The sequence below is a fragment of the Chiloscyllium punctatum genome, chromosome 10, assembly GCF_047496795.1.
Source record: "Chiloscyllium punctatum isolate Juve2018m chromosome 10, sChiPun1.3, whole genome shotgun sequence".
NCBI classification, from domain to species: domain Eukaryota; kingdom Metazoa; phylum Chordata; class Chondrichthyes; order Orectolobiformes; family Hemiscylliidae; genus Chiloscyllium; species Chiloscyllium punctatum.
Genome location: NC_092748.1, coordinates 62,519,595 through 62,543,770, shown reverse-complemented (window position 1 = coordinate 62,543,770; position 24,176 = coordinate 62,519,595). Strand labels below are relative to the sequence as shown.

Genomic DNA, 24,176 nt, shown 5'->3' with positions numbered 1-24,176 from the left:
TAAAGTGACACATGGAAAGCAATGTGAAAACAGTTTAAAAAAGGTGCAGTGTAATGTAAACAAAATATGTGTTTAAAATATTTTAGATCACAGAAGGTTCCATACAGCTGCAAGTGAGACAGGCAGATGGAATCCATACTGAAAATGTGTTGCTGGAAAAGCGCAGCAGGTCAGGCAGCATCCAAGGAGCAGGAGAATCGACGTTTTAATGTCGTTTCTCCTGCTCCTTGGATGCGAACTGACCTGCTGCGCTTTTCCAGCAACACATTTTCAGCTGTGTTCTCCAGCATCTGCAGTCCTCACTTTCTCCTAGACGAAATCCATAAACAAAGATTCATCAGCCTCTCATACATTCAAACAGAGATGCACAAAGGACTGGGTCAATGAACCAATGGTTAAATGGCAGGTTTCAAAAATAACTGGTTTAGAAGCACTGAGTCCAAAGAATTCTGAAAATCCTCTGAGAAAGTTAGTGATTATTGCTCTAAATTGGTAAATGTGGGTGAAGTTGAACCATTAAAATATAGTACATATGCTGTGGTGTTCACATGGAAATATATCATCGTTAGGTAAGTGGGTGGATTCTAATCTTAAATTTCTGCACACAACTGCAATATTCTATGGTGATTTCATAGGTATAGAATACATATATCCATAAACACCTTCCATTCCTTGGAAATTAACAAAGAACTTTGAGTAGTCAACTCATTTTACATGAGTTCTAGCAGTATAGAATCTAACACCAGACAAATGCACCTCCTAACAAGCAACACTTTTAATTTGATTCAATATTACTCATCCCGCCTTCTTCCATTGTTTCCACAATGAGCTCGGATGTCCAGGTTGCCTCTCCTAGGCTGTTGATGGCCTTGCAAGTATATTTGCCATCATCATGTGCAGATACATCAGAAATAATCAAAGAACAGTTTCCGTCTTCATCATATTCAATTTGATAGTGGCGAGACTCCTTGATGGGCTGTTCACCCTTGAACCACATAACTTCAGGATCTGGGTAGCCTATGAAAAATATACAATTACGCTGTTAGAAATATTCATAGATATTAAACAATTACCTGTTGTGAGTGATGGATTGACACTCCAATTTACAATAATTCTTATCTGAAAATAATTAAACTTTTAGCTATAATGTTCTATTTTAGCATCTCTGTTCTGTGATGAAAATGCATTCCAGAATCCAGCACCCTCACCCTTGAGGCTTGGAGCAATACTTCTATTGGTCAGAAATTTGGCCTGCTGTCTTAATGAAATGAATTAATCTTTTTTTAAATTCACGGTTATCCTAAGAGATTTTATATACTCTATCAAGTATTTACAGATATGAATGGCAAGATTAAGCATTTAATGCTCCACTCACTTTTGCTCAGAGTTCAACACTTTCACCTGTTGGTTGTTCATTTTGGTTGAAATATGAATTGTGTAAATTGGAAAAGAATAAAATTTGTCAGAAGAATACTTGTTTGAATATAGGTAGACAGATCATGGAATGATGTAAAAATATTAGGGTTGTTGTTATGGGCAATTTCAACTTCACCAATATTGACTAGGAATCCTTAGTGCCAGGAGCAGAATATATTAGGTGTATCCAGGAGGGATTCTTGAAACAGTACGTAGGTTGTCCAATGAGATGAAGAAAAAGCTTGGCCAGGTGATTGAAGATTCAGAGGGGGCTGAATTTAAGAACAGTGATCAAATTCCACTATTTTTAAGATAGTTACGGATAAGGATTAGACTGGTTCCACAGATGAAAGTGATAGATTAGGGGAAGGCTAATTACAACAGTATTAGGCAGGAACTGAAGAAGTTAAATGGGGATGGTACATCAACATACACCATTTGGAGTCTTTTAAAGGCCAGTTGTTTATAATTCAGAACCAGCATGTTCCTTTGAAAATGAAAGATAAGGATGGGCAAGTTCAGGAAGCCCCTGAACGATATGAGTGTAAGATTAGTCAAATAGGAGAAAAGGAAGCATATCTAAGGTTTAAGAAAATGACATCAGACAAGGTCCTTGAGGAACATAAAAGAAGCAAGTAAGAATTTAAACAAAGAATTAGGAGGGCTAAAAGAGGTCATTAAAGTCCTTGGTGAGTAGGATTAAAGTGAGTCCCAAGGCATTTTATAAATATTAGATGCAGAAATGTAGCTAGGAAAAAGGTAGGTCCATTTAAGGACAACAAGTGAATTTATGCGTGGAACCAGCAAATGTGAGTGAGGTCCTTAATGAGTAGTTTGCATTGGTATTCACCAAGGAAAAGGATGTGGATGATGGTAAGATTAGGGAGGGGTATGTTGATATTCCAGGGCATGCTGATATTAAAGAGGAGGAAGCTTTGGTTCTCTTGAAAAATGTTAGGGTAGATAACTACCCAGGACCTGATGGGATCTATCCCAGGATACTGAGGTAGGCAAGGGAGCAAATTGCTGGGGCCTTGACCGAGATCTTTGTATCCACTTTAGCCAAGAGATCGGAGAATAGTCAATGTACCTTTGTTTAAGAAAGGCAACTGGAATAATTCAGAAAATTATAGACCAGTGGGCCTTACATCAGTGGTGAGGAAATTAGTGGATAAGATTCTTAGGGACAAGGTTTACTTACATTTGGAAAATAATGGACTTATTAAAGGTAGTCAGCATGACTTTGTGGGGGGCAGGTCGTGTCTCACAAATTTGATTCAGTTTTTTGAGGAAATAACAAAGATGATTGATGAGAGTAGGACAGTGGTTGTTGTTTACATGGACTTTACTAAAGATTTGACAAGGCCCTTCACGGTAGGCTGGCCAGAAGATTAAATCACATAGGATTCATGGTGAGTTGGATTTGTCATAGAAGACAGAGGGTAGTTGTGGAGGTTATTTTTCTGTCTGGCTATTCCCCAAAGATCAGAGCTAGGACCTCTGTTGCTTGAAATATGTATATAAATGATTTGGATGAAAATGTATGTGGTCTGATCAGTAAGATTCCAGACAACAAGAAAATTGGTAGAGTTTTGGATAGGAAGGTAGATTGTCAAAGGATACAGCAGTATGCAGATCAATTGAAAACTTGGATGGAGAAATGGCAGATGGAGTTTAATTTGGACAAGTGTGAGCTGATGCATTTTGGAAGATCAGATGCTAAAGGAAAGTATATAGGAAATGGCAGGACCCTTTGGAGCACTGATATACAGAGGGGAATTGGAGTGCAAATCCATAACTCACTGAAAGTGGTAACACAAATGATAAAGTAGTAAAGATGGCATATACCACGCTTACCTTCATCAGTTGGTGAACTGAGTATAAAAGTTAACAAGTCATGTTGAAGTTGTATAAACTTTAGTTATGCCACAATTGGAAAATTGTGTGCAGGTCCTGTCACCACATTATAGAAAGGATGTGGAGACTTGGGAGAAGGAGCAACAGAGATTTACTAGGATGTTGCCTGGATTGGAATGTATTAGCTCCAAAGAGAAGCTTGGATTGTTCTTGCTAAAGGTGAAGGGTGACCTGATAGAAGCACATAAAATTATGAGCGGCATAAATAGGGTGGATAGTTGGATTCTTTTTCCCAGAGCAAAAATGCCAAATACTAGTGGGGCATAGGCTTTAGGTGAGTTTAAAGGAGATGTATGAGGCATGTTTTTTTTCTCACAGAGTAGTAGGTATTTGAAATATCCTGCTGGGGAGGTAGTAGAAGTGAATACATCAGCCACATTTAGGAGGCATTTAGACAGACACATGAACAGGCAGAGAGTAGAGGAGTACAGACCATGTACAGCCAGATGAGATTAGTTTAGAATGGCATCTTGGTTGGCGCAGATAAGGTGGGCTGAAGGGCAAGTTCTTGTGCTGTACTGTTCTATGTTCTATAAGGAAATATAGCAAGTTAGCAGAAGTGGCACATCAACATTGCAATAGAGAGTTAGATCCAGACTAGAAATGGTTAGTTTTCATGATGTAATTGCAAGGGAGGAGTTCCCGAACATTAAGATTAGATTAGATTACTTACAGTGTGGAAACAGTCCACACCAACCCGCCGAAGCGTAACCCACCCAGACCCATTCTCCTACATTTACCCCTTCACCTAACACCACGGGCAATTTAGCATGGCCAATTCACCTAACCTGCACATTTTTGGATTGTGGGAGGAAACCGGAGCACCCGGAGGAAACCCAAGCAGACATTGGGAGAATGTGCAAACTCCACACAGTCAGTCACCTGAGGCGGGAATTGAACCCGGGTCTCTGGTGCTGTGAAGAAGCAGTGCTAACCATTGTGCCACCGTGCCGCCCACAAACTTCCATTAACGCCCACAAACTTCCTCAAAGTTCACAAAGTAGATAGTTAAGTGGGACATTCAGCACTACTGAGCAGCATAACAGGCATGAGGAGCCAAATGGTCTAATCCTGCTCCTTGTTCTTACATACAAAAAACTAAGAGAGCAAACAAACATTTTTCAGATTAAAGAAATTATTTTCTATTTACCAGGGTGACACAAGGGATGGAAAACTGTAATTCTAAAGTAAGGCATGAGCTAGTGCAGCCATTTCCACTCAAGCAACATAGGTGAGGAAGAGATTGACTAGAAGTGTTTAAAATTACAGATGTTTTATTTAGTATGAATAAGAGAACTATTTCCTCTGTTTAGCCTTCTGTGCCAATGGTTATAAAGGTAAAATTGTCATGAAGAGACGGGGGATGAAATTGAGAAGTTTTACAAACGACTGCGAGATTATTGAACACATTGCTGCAGAGAGTGACTATGGAAGAGATTGCAAAACCTTTTCAGAGGAAACTGAATAAAAATGTAAACCATGGATGGTGCATTGTTATGGGGTGTAAGTAGGGTGTAGGGATTAGTTTTGGCTTGCTTGGGTAATGGATTACATGGTCTCTTCTGCATAAACTTCTCAGGTTAAATTGTATTATATTATTCATCAATTAAAAAAACAAGTAGAGCTTTATAACAGGAATGGTAATTTAACATTTTTATATTACAATGTACTTTGCATTGTATTTCAAATTTGTTGCTAACAAAATTCATTGCATTCACTAATCTGGATAAAGGTTTCATGATATAGAACGGCTTTGATCTCAATGTATGGATTTGAGAATGCAATTGTTCTTCTTAAAAAGTTTCAGTTATTCACCAAAGTTGATCCAAATAGAGTGGTTTTACATTAACAATGTACTCTTCTGCTTCTTAATGTAAGATAATACAAACTTCTACTGACGTATTCTGCATCTCAATCAGAAACTGAATTTACCCTCAATCTTGCAGTCAAAGCGAGCAGCACTCCCTTCTACAACTTCAGTGTCTTCAAAAGTCTTGGAGAAATAAGGCTTAAAAGTTTGCCGTTCTTCGGAAACTGCCTCAAGAAGCATCTTGGCTTCATCAGCTGAGATAAGGAAAGACAAAACATTGAAATAGAATGTCCATTTTAGGTCACTATGTGAAACCATAATACCCGCACATACTGGGCAAATGCCAATGTTGAAGTAGCTGAGATATGTATTATACTTTATACTAGTTGTCAAGAGACTGACCTAAAAACAAAGATTGTCACTATTAATGCATGCTTATTGAAACACAATGTTCTTACACTAATTTGTATTGAGGCTTGTCTGGTAAATTTTCCCATTTTCCATTGGTTGAAGGTTAAATATCAGCTAAATGGTAACATTAAATGTACAATAGTCCCAAGTTTTTGAAATTTACAAACTGAATCTCCAAATGGTGCTGTCTCTGAACCTGTTGATACAATCATGTTGCGCATAAGACTGTTTAAACTATTGGCAAATGAGTAAAAGGGGGATTAGAGGGATTAACACTCATTCCAGTTTAATGTGTCACTGCTAACAAGGAAATCTATGCATGTGACATTTATGCCATTTATTGATGGGAGTACAAATGTCCATACATACACTTATCACATTCTTCACTAACAAGAAGTTGTAAAGAACATGTAACATCACAATAGTCTTCATTAATACTGCAGATTGAATAGAAGTAGGGTTGCTTGTATGATTTAAGTAGTAACATGATCATTATTCTGTTATTTGTATAACCATGTGACAATAAAAGTGCAAAAGATATGTTTTATGATACTGCAATACAATGTCAGGAGTAAGGTGTATTTCAGGGGCAAGGTGTATTTCAGCATCACAGTTGACAAAACTGCTTTATCAAACTGATAGATAGTAGAAATCCTGTAGCATTTTCTGTTCTGGATCAACATCTGTAGCTATGTCCCCATTTAGCCTTGTGCTGTGCTCCGAATGAATTCTGGTATTCCTATTCAGACACATTTTCTGAAATTTTCCTCAGTATTTAAATATGAAGTGCAAATGCCATTATACTTCATTCTGAAACACTGTCACTGGAAATTAGGGGAAGGCATGTCAAGGTAGGCTTTCTGTCCATATCCTGCCACTGGGGAATTTTATTGACAGCAAACTTAAATCTTGAAAAACCCTTTTAAGGGTCATTTTCTCAGGCTGCCAGCAAAATGTTGGATTATGAATCAAATTCTTCACTGGGTTGGGAGGCCACAGCTGAATGCAAGAATTCTGCGTTTTAAGAACAGACAAGATTCTTGGATCATCATGCCAGATTTATTATTATACAGCAACATTTTAGTTCTAATGAGCTTATTGCTCAAACTACAGTGTGTATTTTTGGGAGGAATGTAATAATTGAAACATAAAGAAGTAACAAATGTGTTAATTGCCTGGCTGCAGTACTGATTTATATTCTTCATGTAAACATGACTGAAAAATGTCAAAAAGCCCTAATTTTTATTACCTTCGGCTTCTGGCTTTTCAGCAGAATCTGGAGGACTGGTGGGCGCGTTTCCCAGTGAAGTCTTCCTCCCACTCAGACCAGATAACATTGCCATAGAAGACAGCCGTCCTATTGCTCTGACTGCATGTCCTGTTTTCTATAAATCACAAAAAAACTTAATGATTTGAAATTTTGTCTGACTAAGTGTGATACAGACTATGAGATTCATGTATATTTTTAGTATGTTGTGTGTTAAGTTTGGAATTTTGTAATTTGAAGTAATGGCAAGAAAGGAAAGCTAAATTTGTTAACGCTAGATGATCTTCAAGTAAGGAGTTAGTGATAGTCCCAGACTAGAAGTGTTTGGATAACATCCTGAAGAGGTTGTTTGAACTAAGAATATTTACGCTCAGGAGTATGATAGCTCTTGGGATAAGCAATCAGAATTTCCATACTGTGAGTTAAAGCAAAATTAAACTCATGGATGTGCTGAAGAGTGATTTTCTGGTGTGGTCCTGTACAAGGGCTGCTTTTGGATACTGTACAGGAGTGTTTTTGGTAATGATTAGGTTATATTGTGTGTTTCAACATCTTTATATTTTGTTACAAGCAGTCTGGTTTATTCTATTTTTTTCACTACTTTTACTTAACAAACTTCTGTTTTATTGTGAAAAGCAAACCTGCAACATTGTGTGCTTATGTTTCAGTAAGGCACCACCTCATTATGATCTATCAAGCTAGATTTCAGTCTGCGATCTGACTTGACTCCTTCACTAACTTGATAGAAATTTCAGGCAGATTTGTAAATGGGAAATCTGCCTGCAACAGGCAGGAGGAAGCTTAGCTATGCAAATCAGAGAAATACACTAGTTGTAGAACTAAAACCAAAGATGGTTTTGGCCTTATAATGTCAATTGGTATTATTGAAAGTCCAGTGATTCTGTATCGATTACAGGCAGAAGCTAGAGAGCAATCTCATGAGTTTCTTTTAAAAATAAATATGTTTTAAAATCTGTGGGGAGAGAAACAGAGTTATGGGCTGGGATTTAAATTCCTGTTGGGACTGGTGTTGAAGAAATGGAAAATAAAAATAAGAGTTCCCTTCACAGAGTGCAAACAGCTTGAGAGTGCAATCACTGGGAGTTGAGCTAAGTGTGGGAGTTTCAGCAAGTGACTGAGGGAGGCATTGCTGTGTTTTGTTCCGGCCACTTTTGGAAGGCACCGCTGGTTAGATCGAAGGTGAATACCAGGCTTTGTTGAGGAGGATGAGCATCAACAAGGTAAGGCTAAGACCTTTCTCTCCCAACAAAGTCCACTAGCTGTCAAAAAGGCAGAGATGGCATTCAGTGCAATGGTATGTTCCTGCTGTGAGATATGGGAGGTCAGGGAACAGTTGAGTGTCCCCCAGACTATGTCTGCAAAAGTGTGTCTGGCTGCAGCTTCTCTCAGACCACATGGATCAGTTGGAACTGCCGTTGGAAGCACGGAGCATACAGGAGGCAGAGAGTATGATAGCAGGTGGTCACACTGCAGGTACAGTCAGCTAGATGGGTGACCGCCAGGAGAGGTAGGCAGGTAGTGCAGGAGCCTCCTGTGGCTAATGCTCTCTCATACAAGTTTACCGTTTGAATATTATTAGGGGTAGCCTCTCATGTGAAAGTAGCAGCAGCAACTAGGCCTTTGGCACCACGACTGGCTCTGCTGTAAAGGAGAGTATGGCAAAGTCCAAACGAGCAATTGTGAGAGGGACTATCCAGTCAGGGCACAGGCAAGCATTCTTGTGGCCACAGGTGAGACTCCAGAATGGTGTGTTGTCCCCCAACTTTGGGACCAATGACCATCATTCTATTCTTTTAAAATAAAAGAAAGAGGCTATGTCATATATAGACATAGACAGCTGGGATCAAGTGAATTCCTTGAGGAATATTGGTGTCAGAGTATAATTATAAGGAAAATCAGGAGGGCAAAAAAGGGAAATGAGATAGCTTTGGCAGATAAGAGTAAGAAAAAATAAAAGAGATTCTATAACTATATTATGGCCAAAATGAGGGAGAGAATAGGGCCCCTTAAGGAGCAATGGGGCCATCCATGTTTGGAAAAACAGGAGATGGTGAGATTCTAAACATCTATTTCGCATCAGTATTTACTGTGGAGAAAGATATGGAAGGTAGGGGACTCAAAGAAATAAATGGCGATTACCTGAAAAGTGTTCACATTACAAAAGAGGGAGTGGTGGAGGTTTTGATATACATAAAGGTAGAGAAATACCCAAGACCTGAGCAAGTCTATCCCAGGTCATTGTGGGAAGCTAGGGAAGAAATTGTGGGTTCATAACAGAGATATGTGTATCACTGACCCCCATGGGTGAGGTGCTAGAAGACTGGAGAGTAGGTAACGTTATGCTATTATTTAAGAAAGCTGCAAGGAAAAGCGAGGGAACTACATACCCGTGAGCCTAATGTCAGTAATGGTGAAGTTGTTGGAGGGGATTCTGAGAGACAGGATCTACATACATTTAGAAAGGGGAGAGGACTCATTAGGGATTGTCAGCATGGTTTTGTGCATGGGAGATCATGTCTCACAGACTTGATTATGGTTTTTAAAGGGGTGACCATTCAGACAGATGATGCAGAGAAGTAGACATTGTTGACATGGACTTTAGCAAGGCCTTCAAAAATGGTAAACTGGTTAGTAAGGTTAGATCACATAGGATCAGGGAGAGCAAACAACTTGACGGTAGGAGTCAGAGGCTAGTAGTTGAGGCTTGTTGTTCAGACTGGAGGCCTGTGACCAGTGGTGTACTCCCAGGATTAGTGCTGGGTCCATTTTTGTTCATCATTTATATCAGTGATTTGGATGAGAATATTGGAGGCATGGTTTGTAATTTTGCAGATGACACCAACATTGATGGTATATGGACAGTGAAGAAAGGTATCTAGAGTACAATGGGATCGTGATCAACTTGGCCAGTGGGCTGAGGAATGGAAGATGGAGCTTAATTTGGTAAATGTGAGGTGTTGCATTTTGACAAGACAAACAATGGCAGAACTTATATTGTTAATCATAGCATCATAGCGGGATTACCTTACACTGAAAGGCTGAAGCGACTGGGCTTGTATACCCTTGAGTTTAGAAGACTGAGAGGGGATCTGATTGAGACATATAAGATTATAAAAGGAGTGGACATTCTGGCAGCAGGAAACATGTTTCCGCTGATGGGTGAGTGCCGAACCAGAGGACACAGCTTAAAAATACGGGGTAGACCATTTAGGACAGAGGTAAAAACAATGACTGCAGATGCTGGAAACCAGATTCTGGATTAGTGGTGCTGGAAGAGCACAGCAGTTCAGGCAGCATCCAAGTAGCTTTGAAATCGACGTTTCGGGCAGGGCTTTTGCCCGAAACGTTGATTTTGAAGCTACTTGGATGCTGCCTGAACTGCTGTGCTCTTCCAGCACCACTAATCCAGAACCATTTAGGACAGAGATGAGGAAAAACTTCTTCACCCAGAGAGTGGTGGCTGTGTGGAATGCTCTGCCCCAAAGGGCAGTGGAGGCCCAGTCTCTGGATTCATTTAAGAAAGAGTTGGATAGAGCTCTCAAAGATAGTGGAATCAAGAGTTATGGAGATAAGGCAGGAAGAGGATACTGATTAGGAATGATCATATTGAATGGCAGTGCAGGCTCAAAGGGCTGAATAGCCTACTCCTGCATGTTTTGTCTATTGTCTATTGTCTATTATCATAGAATCCTGACAATTTTCCATGACTTCTCCACCTAGCCTGACATCTCTGGACACTGTGACAAAGCTGCTCCTTTAACAAGGTTGTAAACAACACAGACTCTGAAAAGTCTGGAGGTTGAAGAGTTTTAGGGCCAATTTGATAGTACATAACACAGACTGCCTCCGGCAGAAGGCTTTCAAATTTTAAAAAACTGGTACAATGAATGGGGTGTGGTCAGTTCTCCCAGCTCAGATTTTCTCTGGTTTGGTTTTTGTAAAGCATTAGTGAAAAGAAAGGCTGCTGGATCCAGAAGCAGGTCCAGGCTGGTACCCTCTCTCTGACTTCTATCCAGGCTGGTACCCGACCACTATCCTGTGGTTGAAAAGCCAGCGGAAACTCAGGCAACTAAACTATTGCAGGACACATATCCTGGAATTTTTCCTGACTATGTGGTAATGAGGTCACAAAGTCACCAGTTGGAACAGGAGAGATCAAAAAGTACAGACAAGAAATTTGAAGTGAAATTAGCAGAGACCCTATTTGATCAGATGGTTGAGACAAACCAGGAGCAGATAGATGACAATGTAGACACCTTCAGCTCAGATAAGTTAACTGAGTTACAGCAGAAAGATGAAAACTTAAAGCAATTGTACCAAAAGGCATACATAGAAAACAAATCCATAAGTGTCCCTGAATGCTATTTCTTAAAAATGATGTCTTAATGAAGAAATGGAGACCATCATGTATTCAGGCAGATAAGAAATGGGCAGAAGTTCATCAAATTATATTGCCAATGGGGTATAGGAAGGAAGTGTTGCAAGTGGCGCATGAACTAATGCTTGGGGGTCATTTAGGAGTGAGAAAAACACAAGCTAAAATACAAAAACACTTTTACTGGCCTGGACTACGTGTAGCTGAATTTTGCCAGACATAGCTGAATTTTGTCATACATGTCAGGTAATTGGAAAACCACAGGCAGTAATAAATCCTGAACCTTTAGTACCAATTCCTGCATTTGAGAAACCTTTTACAAGGGTCTTAATTGATTGTGTAGGTCCCCTACCTCAAACAAAATTTGGGAATCAATATTTTTTCACAATAATGGATGTGTTGACTAGATTTTCAGAGCTGTTCCATTACACAATGTCACAGCTAAAAGGATTGTCGAGGAGTTACTCAAATTTTTCACTAGATATGACTACCGACAGAGATACAATCAGATCAAGGGTCAAACTTCACATCAACATTATTCAAGTAAGTTATGGACAGCTTAGGAATAAAACAATTCAAATCTACTGCATCCCATCCAGAATCGCAGGGAGAGCTAGAAAGGTGGCATCAGACATTAAAGACCTTGTTGAGGGCTTCTAGTCAGGACCATCCAGATGACTGGGGCAAGGGGATTCCATTTGTGCTTTTTGCAATCAGAGATGGATCAAATGAATCAACCAAATTCAGTCCATTTGAATTAGTTTTTGGGCATGAAGTGAGAGGGCCATTAAAATTGATTAAGGAGAAATTGGTAAGTCAGTATTCACAGACCACATTGTTGGACTATGTGTCAAATTTTAGGGAACAATTAAATAGAGCTGGGGAGTTGGCTGGACAGCATTTAGAAGTATCACAGCATAGAATGAAACAGGAAGCAGGCAAGAAATCAAAAATTCCCAATTTTGCTGTTGGGGATAAGGTATTAGTGTTACTTCCAGTGATAGGTGAACCTTTAAAAGCAAGTCGAAAGGAAATTGAGTGAGGTGGACTACTTGATAGGGACTCCAGACAGAAAGAAATCTCACAGAATATGTTGTGTGAATATTCTCAAAAAGTATTTTGATAGGGAAGGAAAGCAAGAGGAGAAGGTGTTAATGATTACAACACAGAGGGAAGAACCAGGTTCAGAGGCATCTGAATTGGACATTCCTCAAATTAAATTGGACAATGAGGAAGTTGTCAAAAATTGGGATAAATTATTGAGTTACCTTCCAGAGGAAAATCAAAATGACCTGACAGAGTTATTAACTCTCACATGGGGAGATAAGTGGAAATAAACTGAGAAATATTAACCTAATTATGCAGGACGTAGATTTGGGGATGCTGTTCTGATCAAGCAACATCCTCATAAGCATTGCCCTCTAAAGTTGGCACAGGTTCAGATGGAGATTGAACGCATGCTCCAAGACAATGTAATCAAAGTGAGTTACAATGACTGGAGTTCACCCATCGTAATGGTGCCAAAACTAGACTGTACCCAATGGTTATGTGTGGACTATTGCAAAGTCAGTGCAGTTACAAAGACTGATGCATATCCAATTCTGCATCTGGAAGACTGTATTGAGAAAGTGGGACAAGTAACTTATATATCTAAGTTGGAGTTGCTCAGAGGATACTGGTAGGTACCTTTGTCAAAAGAGCAAAGACAATTTTGGCTTTTGTAATGCTGAATGTGTCAGTTTAAAGTCACGCCATTTGGCATGAAAGATGTTTCAGCCACATTTCAGAGACTAATCAATGAGGTCATTGCCCAATTACCCAACCGTGTCATGGATATAGATGACCTGGTGATGTTTAGTCAGACATGGAAGGAACATTTACAGCATTTATCAGACCTGTTTAATCGACTTCGGAAGGCAGGCTTGGTGATAAACCTGGCTAAAAGTGAATTTGCCAAAGCCCAAGTCACCTTCCTGGACTATGTTACTGGACACGGACAAATGGCCCCATAGTTTGCAAAAACAAAGTTAATTGGGGAGTTTCCCATACCATCAACAAAAAGAGCAGTTCTTGGGATTGAGTGGATTTTATCGAAAATTTGTACCAAATTTCAGCAGTATGGCTATTCCACTCACTGTATTGCTAAAGAAAGGCAAGAGGTTTCAGTGGACAGCGGGCTGTCTGAAGGCATTTGACAGCCTGAAATCTGTGTTAACCAGTGCCCCAGATTTAGCCAGATCTAATTACGCAAAACCATTCAAGGTGGCTATCGATGCAAGTGAAGTGGGTGTTGGTGCTGTGCTCTTGCAAGAAAATGATAGAAGATAGAAAGACCTATTGAATATTTCTGCAGGAAGTTGAACATTCATCAGCAGAAATACTTGACCGTTAAGAAGGAGATTTTGAGCTTAGTGTTGGCATTACAACATTTCAATGTTAATGTTACCAGTAATGCATCTGAGTCAATCATATATACTGATCATAACCTATTGAAATTTGTGGAGAAATTTAAGGACAAAATTTCCAGTGTGTTTAGATGGAGCTTGTTGTTACAGCCATTCAATTTGAAAATAGTGCATGTGGCAGGGCGCATTGTCGAGACTCGAAAGAGAAGTATCGGCATTTGCAAACAGGAGTACAACAGACTGAAGCAGAATGTAGTTGTGTATGTTTGCACGTTTATAGTCAATGTAATGTATATATGTGTTTTAGAGTATTAACAAAATTTCAAGGATTTTAAAATTAAGGCACCTTTGAAAATTGATGGTTCATTTGTTTTTAAGTGGGGGGGGGGGGGTGCAGGTGTGACAAAGCTGCTCCTTTAACAAGGTTATGTGAATCCTTGTTTTTTTTTCAGAGGTTGCAAATGACACAGACTCTGTAAAGCCTGAAGGTTGAAGGGTTTTAGGGCTAATTTGATAACAGCTAACACAGACTGCCTCAGGCAGAAGGGTTTTAAGGTTTTATAAAAAGACACTCATACAATGAAAGAGGTGTGGTCAGTTCTCCCAGCTCAGCTTTTCTTTTTTTTTTAGCAGAGTGGTGTAAAAGCTGTTGGACCCAGAAGCAGGTCCAGGCTGGTATTCTCTGTCTGTCTTCTATCCCCGTAAGAACCTGTGTTTGATAATACCTTTTGAGCCAAGGGGTGTTTGCGGGGCTTGTTGTAAGTATTTGGAACAGCATCATTAAGTTGGGATGATCTGCTGAGCTTTCGTATAGGTTAAGTTATTCAGTATTCTGTTGTTTGTGTTTCATTCAGTAATCTTGTAAATAACTTCTATTTTATTTAAAGCTACGTGATTTGACTAGTTGATTCTCTCCTGAAATATCTACTTTACACCTGCTGAAAATAACTTGCAAAGTTGGGGTCTGGGCTACTTTCTTGCAATATTTTGAGGGGGTCTGGCCTGGTCCATAACAACACTACAGGGCTAATTAGCATGGCCAATCCACCTAATGGGAGGGTCCTGGGCAGTGTTATCTAACAGAGAGACCTTGGCTTGCAGGTATATAGTTCCTTGAAAGCGGCATCACAGGTAGACACAGTGGTGAAGAAGGTCTTTTGGCATGCTTGCCCTCATTGGTCAGAGCACTTAGTACAGGAATAGGGACGTCATGTTCTTTCTGTACCAGACATTGGTCAGGCCACATTTTGAGTATTGTGTACAACTCTGCTCGCCCTACTGTAGGATGGATGTTATTAACCTGGATAGGATGCAAAAAAGATTAACAAGGATGTTCCGAGATTGCAGGGTCTGAGTTATAAGGAGAGGCAATGACTTGTTTCCACTGGATCACAGGAGGTTGAGGGCTCACCTTATAGATATTTATAAAATCATGAGGGGAATAGATAAGGTGAATAGCCAAGGTCTTTTCCCCAGGGTAGAGGAGTCCAAAACTAGAGGGCATAGTTTTAAAGTGAGAGGAGATAGGTTTAAAAGGGATCTGGGGGCAACTTTCTCATACAGAAGGTGGTGTGTTTATGTAACGAGCTGCCAGTGCAAGTGGTAGAGGTGAGTACAATTACAACATTTAAAAGACATTTGGACAGGTACACGGATAGGAAAGATTTAGAGGGATACAGGCCAAATGCAGATAAATGGAACTAGTTTAGGAAATCTGGTCAGCATGGGTGAGTTGGGCGGAAGGGTCTGTTTCCGTGCTGTATGACCTTGTGACTCTCTTAATTCAATTCAGAAGGCAATACTGATAGAAATAGGGAAATCGTTCCAAAAAAATCAGCAGATGATGGACAAATCAGGAGAAAATAATCCAACTTATGATGGAGAGCAATGTCTTTCCGCTGTGCATAACATAGAAACACATGACTTTCAAAAGGGAAATGGTGGATTAATGGGGAAGAAGAGCAATTTGTTGCTGATGACTGGAAAATAAAAATAATTGTGTTCTAAGTGTGGTGTACATTGAAATAAGTTTTCAATCTCAGCCACTATATAGTAAAACGAATGGTACTTTGTTGTTTCATTGTTAGGATCGAGCATGGTATCATCTCTATAATAATTATTTGTAAAAAGACTATTCTAAATGCATTTCAGCAGTTTCGACACCACTTGTAGCTGGTAGTACAGCCCATCTCCTAAAATACGAAATTACAAAGAAAGTACCCATTGTAAACACTACAGTGATGTACTATGGTGGTGAAGAAACACATTCCTGATGAAGGGCTTTTGTTCCTCGGATGCTGCCTGACCTGCTGTGTTTTTCCAGTGCCACACATTTTGATTGGGTAAGAAACATTTCATGGATAGACTGAAATCAACCTTTTCATGCACCTCACTAGCTTATGCTTGAGTTGACTGCTAACACTGCATGCTAACATGGATGTTAAAAAATGGAAGTGCTTTGTTCAGCAACAGTAATGTTTCTTGCCATAAAGGTCAATACGTTCTCTGCTTCAAATTTTTGGTTTGCAATAGAATTGGCAACAAATGCTGATCCAAAGGGAAAACATACACTCACTTGGGTTTTTTATCTAGTGAAAATATCAGGTGAGGGTAGTTCTTATGCTAACCCTATGTACAAAAACAGTTCAGGGGCCTCTGTGAATACTGGTCACAAGAGTGATGGCTGCAATACTCCACTGTATTACTTTGTTAAGATGAACACCTGGAAGCAACATCTTAAGGAAGGAAGGAGAAAAGAAGGATTCAAATAAAAAGAATAAAAATGCTACTTTACTGAATTTTATTTAATACTTTGTGAGATATTTCAGATGGGTAGGTATGTTTCAGTGACATTGTAATTACATTTATCTCTGTTTGCATTTGGTTAATTATACCTGCCATTTCCTCCTGGCCATGTACTTCTTCATTCTTTCCTTTGAAAGTTTTTTCACTGCCATGTTGTTAACATCTTTTTTCAGCCACTTATGTTCAAGGCACTGATCACAGTTCATACGATGTCTGGTGATGTAGGAACATAATATTAAGACATGATTACCTTTTGCAATGTGATATTGATATCTCAATTGGCATTTGAACAGCAATGTAGTAACAAAAAGAAAATATTGTAAAATCTTTACTTCATGTCTTTTTTCAGAAGATGATTGATGAAGTCTTTGGCATCATCAGAAATTTCATCAAAAGCATCATCATCGAAGTCCCAGGTAGCAGATGTTACATTGGCAAGAGTTTCATTGTCATTATCACCCATGAATGGAGACAGTCCACTGACCCTATGTACAAAATGAAAATCAGACCATGTAGCATGTTTAAGATAGAAACTTAGCAAGATTAGTCCTTTATAAAGACTTGTTACCTTGCTTGCAGATTTGCAAAACTTCTCATTATTTCCAGAAAATGACATAATCAAATGCAATTCCAAATGCTGTTTTGAGACGATTAGCACAACATATATACGTTGCTACACAAACTATAGTATTTATGTTCCAATAATTTACACTGTTTCACTTACAAACAGAATCATCATTACAAACATTTTTTAACAAGAAACAAATTGCTGTATGAGAAAATTTGTTGTTGACGATTTTTTAGGCAAGTCAATATTTTCACCACAGAATTGGAGACTGCGCAGCATTAAAATTGTTAGAATATCATTATTTTGTTTTACTAAATAAATGATTAATACTTTCTTATTTTGCCACAGGTCTTCCTAAAGCATGTTATTGCAGTGAGCAATGATAATCATGAGCAAACACAGAGGTACTTCTTCATAAGGTTCCTGCCTATTTTTCACCAAATACAGCATTGGATGTTGACTGATACAAATGTGGCCAAAGCTCAGATTATTAGTCAGAATTGCCCATCCCATATTTACCTGGGTAGGTTTCCTTTGTGCATATTGTCAATATCTATCAAATATTGAGGAGGGTAAGATTTCAAATTAATGAGGAAACATTAAAATTCTAAATGTGGAATCTATACTTTTCTGCCTATATTTTCTTGTCCTTTTTCCACCACGTTTTGCTTCGGGTCATTGTCCATGATGGATCTCCCAGAGAATAGGCAAAGTTTCAAAAGTGATTCAATGATGATAGTGGAGGCAAATAGAATGAGATAGATATTTAAAGATCTTTTTTTTAAGAGCAAACCATAAGAAAATTGAGACTGAGAAACAGTGTAAAACTGTGCATCATTTTCTTCATATGTCAGCATTGTGTCTTGGAATTTTAGCATGCTTGAAGACACAGTGGCTCAGCGGTTAGCACTACTACCTCACAGCGTCAGGGACCTGTGTACGATTCCAGCCTTGGCTGACTGTCTGTATGGGGTTTGCATGTTTTCCTCCTGTCTGTGTGGATTTTCTCCAAGTGTTCTGCTTTCCTCCCACAGTTCAAAGATTTGCAGATTAGATGGATTGGTCATTCTAAATTGTCTGTTGTGTCCAGGGATGTGTAGGCTAGTTGAATTAGCCATGGTAAATGTGAGGCTATGGGATGGATCAATGTGAGATGCTCTTCAGAGACTCAATGGGCCGAATAGCTTTTTCCAGCACTGTAGGGATTCTCTGACTTCTACAGCAATAATAAAGAAATTGACAATAGTCTTAACCACTACTGCCCTGAGAAAAACCTCTGTTCTAATCCCACTTTTAATAATTCCATAATCTTGTAATTACATTTTTACAGTAGCAAATTTGACATTCTAACCATACTTTTCATAAAGGTCTTTTTTACATGTAAATAACTTAATGTCAAATCTTCTCTCAATGTATTTTAGGTCATTTTTCAGACTGCAAAAAGAAAAATAAAGCTGTTTTTAAATGTACATGCTACTAATGTTATAAATTTACATATTAAATGATTTATTTAAGTTGCACAAATATAACTTGGTGGTTGTGATTAAATAATGTAACACCAAAAATGGACATGGTCACAGATTTAATGTACTTCCCAGGTTTAGAAGTGGCATAACATATTGTGATAGCCATTGTGTCTGCTATATAGCTCCCAAATTTCTAATTGGTACTTTTTCACCAGAACCAAAATGGCTAAGGGTTGATGTGACAGAGATTTTCAAGCTAATGAAGATCCTGTTAGTTGATTTTATGAAATTCTGAAATTTGTTTTAATTTATTTCTGTCCATTGATCAAAGTGAGTCATCTATCACCAGTTATCCCATCTCAGATCTTCATTAGCTTGAAAATCATCAAACCATCAAACTGGAAATATAATATGTGTGCGTAATCACTGAACATAGATTTATAAAATGCTCCTTGCATAACTAATTTATTAGGTGGACTTATTCTGATATAAAAAGTATTATTTTACTTATAAATCATTGAATAATTAGATTTATAACATTAGTAGCATGTACATTTAAAAACAGCTTTATTTTTTTTTGCAGTCTGAAAAATGACCTAAAATACATTGAGAGAAGATTTGACATTAAATTATTTACATGTAAAAGACCACTCTAATGAATACTTGCAGCTTGCTACCTAATCAGATCTCGGAAACCCTTTGTAATTGGAAATGGTTCAAAAAGGGATAGATTTTAAGAAATTGCTTGATGACAACTCAATTTATTACAATTCAGGATTCTATGCTGTCTTCCTGGATTCAACTTAAAACAACATTTATAAAATACTTGTGACTGAAAACTTTTCTAACAATGTCACATTGCTTTATCAAGGTTGTGAGTGTCCCTTTACTCCAAAGACTGCAGCAATTCAGGAAGGCAGGTCACCACCATCACCCTAACCACAATCTGGGATGAATAGTGAATGTTGGCAGCCCTGTCATCCTGTGATTTAAAAAAGTTGTTTTCACAAGCTGGAGAAACAAGTCAAATTAGAATGATTTTATAACTCAAACATCCAGAAAGAGCCCATGGTTCTTTCATCATGGCACTTAATTCCTTGCTGAATGTTTCCATGGCATTTTCTGGCCCCTGAAGATGTGCGCAATGATGACTCAGTTGGGACAACATGGTGAGATTCAGAAAATTAGATTCTTAATGTCAAGAATTTTCCACACACAAAGTTTGAATGGCAAGATGAGAATCTCACCAGTGAGAGGCCTATTTCCATGCACTAACATCTCATTATTACCTATTCTTACCACATTTATATGTAATTTACTATTCGTCCATGTGGTAGACAGAAATTAGATAGAGACAATTCCCAACATGAAACTATAAGCAGGTATACGGCAGCTAGAGCATGCCCCCTATTCCTCCAGGCCTCCACCTTGGCCAGCAGAGCTGAATATTTCAGGCAGAAGCCACCAGAATCCTTCTTTCACAGAGGTTAGCATCAGCCACTCACCAGCCTCACTACATCAATTATGGCAAAACATTGACTTACTTATACAGTTATCCACTTCAATACTGCACTTTGGAATGTAATGACACCTTATACTGCAATGTTGCTGTCACGCCACTTTGTGTGTAAGGAAAGCACCTATCTCACGTATTGAGGCATTTCAGCTCTCAGCTTGCTCTTTTTGTGTTCACTTTCTTTGTGCCTACATGGACGAACAAAGCATCTCTGCCTTGTCTCACCATTGTATTCAGACTCACAGTAATTCTGCCTTGCCTGCTAATGCAAACAAAACTCCAGGCAGCCTGTGATAGACATTGATGTACAGTATCAAGTTATGTCTATATCACAATTGCCAGCATGCATTAACAGATTACATGGCAAATGTACTACGTGTTCTTCAACCAAATAGACATGTCTCAAAGTCAATGGGAAGCAGACCTCAGTCAATTCACGGGGCAGTGGGGTGGGGGGGGGGGGGGGGTGTGGGGGGGTGGTGGGGGGGGGGGTGGTGGTGGTGGTGGTTATCGTTAGCATGGAGATATCTAGTGCATTATGTTAAGGTTACCACTCAATCTCAGTACAGGGACATGGACATAGTCAATCAGTTTGGGCTCAGAATCAGACAGTCCATATCATTACTGTCCTGGGATTGAGCCATGACCAATCCTGCAGGTGCAGTACAAGCAATCCAGGGATTAGTGCTAAATCAGTTCAGGAGCTGAACAAAGATCAGCCAGGGGTCTGATTACTCATCAATTAGCTCTTTCTTCCAAGTCAATCGGGGAGTGGGCCACGTCAATCCAGGGGCTTGTTTATTGAAAGTCAAGGGGTGTTATCATGGGTCAGTGCAGTGGTGGGGAAACTGGGGAAGTTAGTGCTGGAGAAACTCAGCATGTTAGGCAGCATTTATTGAGCTTCGTATTTCCAGTATCAACAGCATTTTATTTTTATCATGTTGCGACGTGGATTGAAGGCATCATACTGGAATGCAGAGGGGGACAATAATTGTGAATCGGGCAAGTTCAACATACAAGGCTGTGAGATGAGATAGTACAGAAGGATAAGGGGTACTGTTTGAAGAAGGGGCTTACTGGCAATCACCACCATCCCAAATTCAATGAGGGGGTGGAGTCACTGAATAACTATATATGGCCGACAATGCTATATACCTGGGGCTTGGTTGAAGTATGAAGAAGTATCAAACGATTAATGTGGAAGAGAAGAGGCTGTTTGCCTATCATGCCTACACTGATACTATTACCTTGTGTCAAAGTCCTACCTTTTCCTTATATCCCTGCACACCATTTCTATCTAAATAATTATCCAATTCCCTCTTGAATGCCTCCATTGAACCTGCCTCCAACACATTTCCAGGCATTGCATTCCACACCCTAGCTATTTTCTCACATCACCCTTGCTTCATTTGCATGTCACTTGAAATCCATGCCCTCTCATTGCTTTTTCCTTTTATGAATAGGAACAGTTTCTCCATATCTACGTTATCCAGCTACGCTAATGATTTGTAAATCTTTATCAGATTCCCTCAGCCTTTATACTCTACAAAGAGAATAGTGTTGACTTCTTCAATCTATTCTTGCAACTGATATTTCTCATCCTGGAACCATTTTATAAATCGCTTCTGCACTCTCGCCAATGCATTCATGAATTTTCTGTAACGTGGCATCACAGCTGAGTATAACACCCCAGCTAAGCTCTAACAAGTGTTTTATACAATTTCAAAATCACCACCTAGCTCTTGAATTCCATGCCCTTATTCATAAAGCCAAGGATACTGCTTGCTTTACTTACTGCTCTCTCTGATTCTAGAGTTGAGGGGGTTGGCTTATGAGGAGAGACTGAGTAGACTGGAATTATATTCATTGGAATTTAGAAGAATGAGGGGGGATCTTATGGAAACATAAAATTATGAAGGGAATAGATAAGATAGAAGTACAGAGGATGTTTCCACTGGGAGGTTAATGACTCTCTGTGCTCCACAAGTGTAAGTGCGACCCTTCTCTTTCTGTTACTTCATAATCATTCTAACTCTGCCATTGCACCCCCCTCCAACCAAAGCTCATGGTCTGCCATTGTTATAATTTCAAACAACATCTACCTTCAGTCACTCTCACCGCTAATCCAAGCCCCTTGACTATTAATGCTGCATGCCCTCTGCAGTGCTTCGTGACTTAGTGGAGACACTTCACTACCTTTCACTCTTGCACCAACATTAACAGCTGTGCAGTGCACATTCATGTTGGCTCATTCCAGCAGAAAATAGCCTGACAACAGGACACAGACAGGCAACACAGGTGTCCACCATTCAGCTCCAAACCCGCACAAAAAAAAGGAGACCCTTACTCTAGCAGGAGAGGACCAAGGCCACTCAATATGGTGACATCGAGACCTCCAAGACAGAGTTATTATCATGTGCGATACAGTTTTCCTATCACTGCCACTGTGAACATGTATGTGACATTCTCAAATGTCTACCCCTAATTTACAACTCATTCCAGCTCTTGTCTCCTGCAATCTCCAGCAGAATCCACACAGTCTCAGTCCTGTAGAGAGCAGTCCCTCAGGACACCATCTCCACCTCCACCTCTGAGCAAGAAGTCACAAGTCTCAGGGAAAGCACCCTCCTGTCTCCAGCACCCTCCAACAGCCCAGATCCTGCCACATCAATAGCTACATTAACTAGATTAGAGGTGAGAACATGTTCTGGTGAGCACAGAGCTGCCATGTCTTTACAGCTGCCAAGGGAGAAACATCTCAGGTCATTGGCATTCAGATCAGGCAACTGGTTAGCTCCAGACAAGAGGGAACTCCTATGGTTTTGACCATTAATAACTTTATTCAAATTCGCAACCAATACAGCAGCAGCATACAGGATTATCAGAGGTACTGTGCTCGATAAACTGATTCAGGTCAGAGGAGTCTACCAACACAACTGTACTGTGCTTTCTCCCACATATGTACACTTGGCTCCCTCCATTGGCAGGTTGGCAGTTGCCATGCAGACCCAGGTCCAGCACACTTAATACTTACCGGATATGTGTACAGACCTGCAGACAGCTGCATTAGCCATTGATACTCAGCACGAACAGGTGACAGAGGGACTAGGCATCTTGGCATCATTCTGGGTGCCCCCTCCTCACAGGGAGGCAGGGTGGTGCCAGTAGACTTCCAGCTGGGACCTGTTCCAGAGGTACCAGGTCCTCCAGCCCTACACTGACTGTGACCCTCAATCCTCTGGAAGGGTGAATCTGGCCAGCACACTCAGCATGTCTGAGTCCTCTAGCTACTAACACTCAGGGATTGCTCACCCAAAAGCCCAAGACCAACGGTTTAGGGCAAGCTGTGGACCCCAGGACTGAACCTAAAGCTTGTGGGAGGGAAAGGAGAAAGAAAACAGTATGATGGCACATAGATTGTATGGGTTAAACCTGATTGTAAATATATTGTCACATTTGTAAATTTATGTTCACTTTTTATCATCAGCTGTGTGAATGAACGCCATTTTAGGTGCAACTACAAGAGTAGAGAGTAGAGAGGCAGTCATTCTTTGTGCAAAATTCATACTTTCACTTGGTAGTGTGTCCTCCAGTTGTCAGGAGATGACAATCCAAGGATTAAGCAGTATCCTCTATCTGTACCGTATTACAACAAAATCCTAGAAATGGAATCTGATGTGGAGGAGATATCTTATGGCCTTTGTTGACTTCACACTGGGCACGTCTAATAATGAATGGACACCATTTCCAGGCAGTGTAGTGTCGCGGACCTTCTCTCAATCCTTCAAAAATGAGTGATTGTAAATCTCCTGCATCTTAGTTGCATCATGAGGCCAGCTTTGGCAGGAACCTCTGCAATAGGAGGCTGCTCCTCATCCACTGGGGGCTGATGCTGATCTTGGGCTTCCATATGCATCTGCTTCTCATTTATACTTGAGGACACTCTTACAGTAGCAGCTGCAACTGGTTCTATATTTGGATCCACTAGGGATGGTTCCAAAGAGCCTACGTGGGCATTATCAGAAACAGAGAGCAGCTCGTTGACAATGGGATTATTTAGCAGTTGCAGCACACATAAGTAACTTGTGTCCTCAAAACATTGTGATATAGAGTTCTCCAACAAGGAAGATTATTGGGTTCCCCTACAAGGACCTTATGCATTGATGATCTGACTCAGACCTAAGTTCCTTTAAACCATT

General features: G+C 39.8%; 1 protein-coding gene across 2 annotated transcripts in view; it reads right to left on the bottom strand.

Moving 5' to 3' along the window:
* Window positions 1–262: 262 nt before the first annotated feature.
* The window catches only part of LOC140482229 (myosin light chain kinase, smooth muscle-like), a 430,871-nt gene continuing 406,957 nt past the window's right edge, over window positions 263–24,176 (bottom strand). For both annotated transcript variants that reach the window (XM_072579340.1, XM_072579341.1), the window contains 5 exons: window positions 16,760–16,912; window positions 16,517–16,640; window positions 6,804–6,939; window positions 5,266–5,397; window positions 263–1,017 (listed from right to left, as the gene is read on the bottom strand). In XM_072579340.1, the coding sequence (XP_072435441.1) occupies window positions 776–1,017; window positions 5,266–5,397; window positions 6,804–6,939; window positions 16,517–16,640; window positions 16,760–16,912 (787 nt within the window). In that variant the 3' untranslated portion in view covers window positions 263–775. The remainder of the gene's footprint in view (window positions 1,018–5,265; window positions 5,398–6,803; window positions 6,940–16,516; window positions 16,641–16,759; window positions 16,913–24,176) is intronic.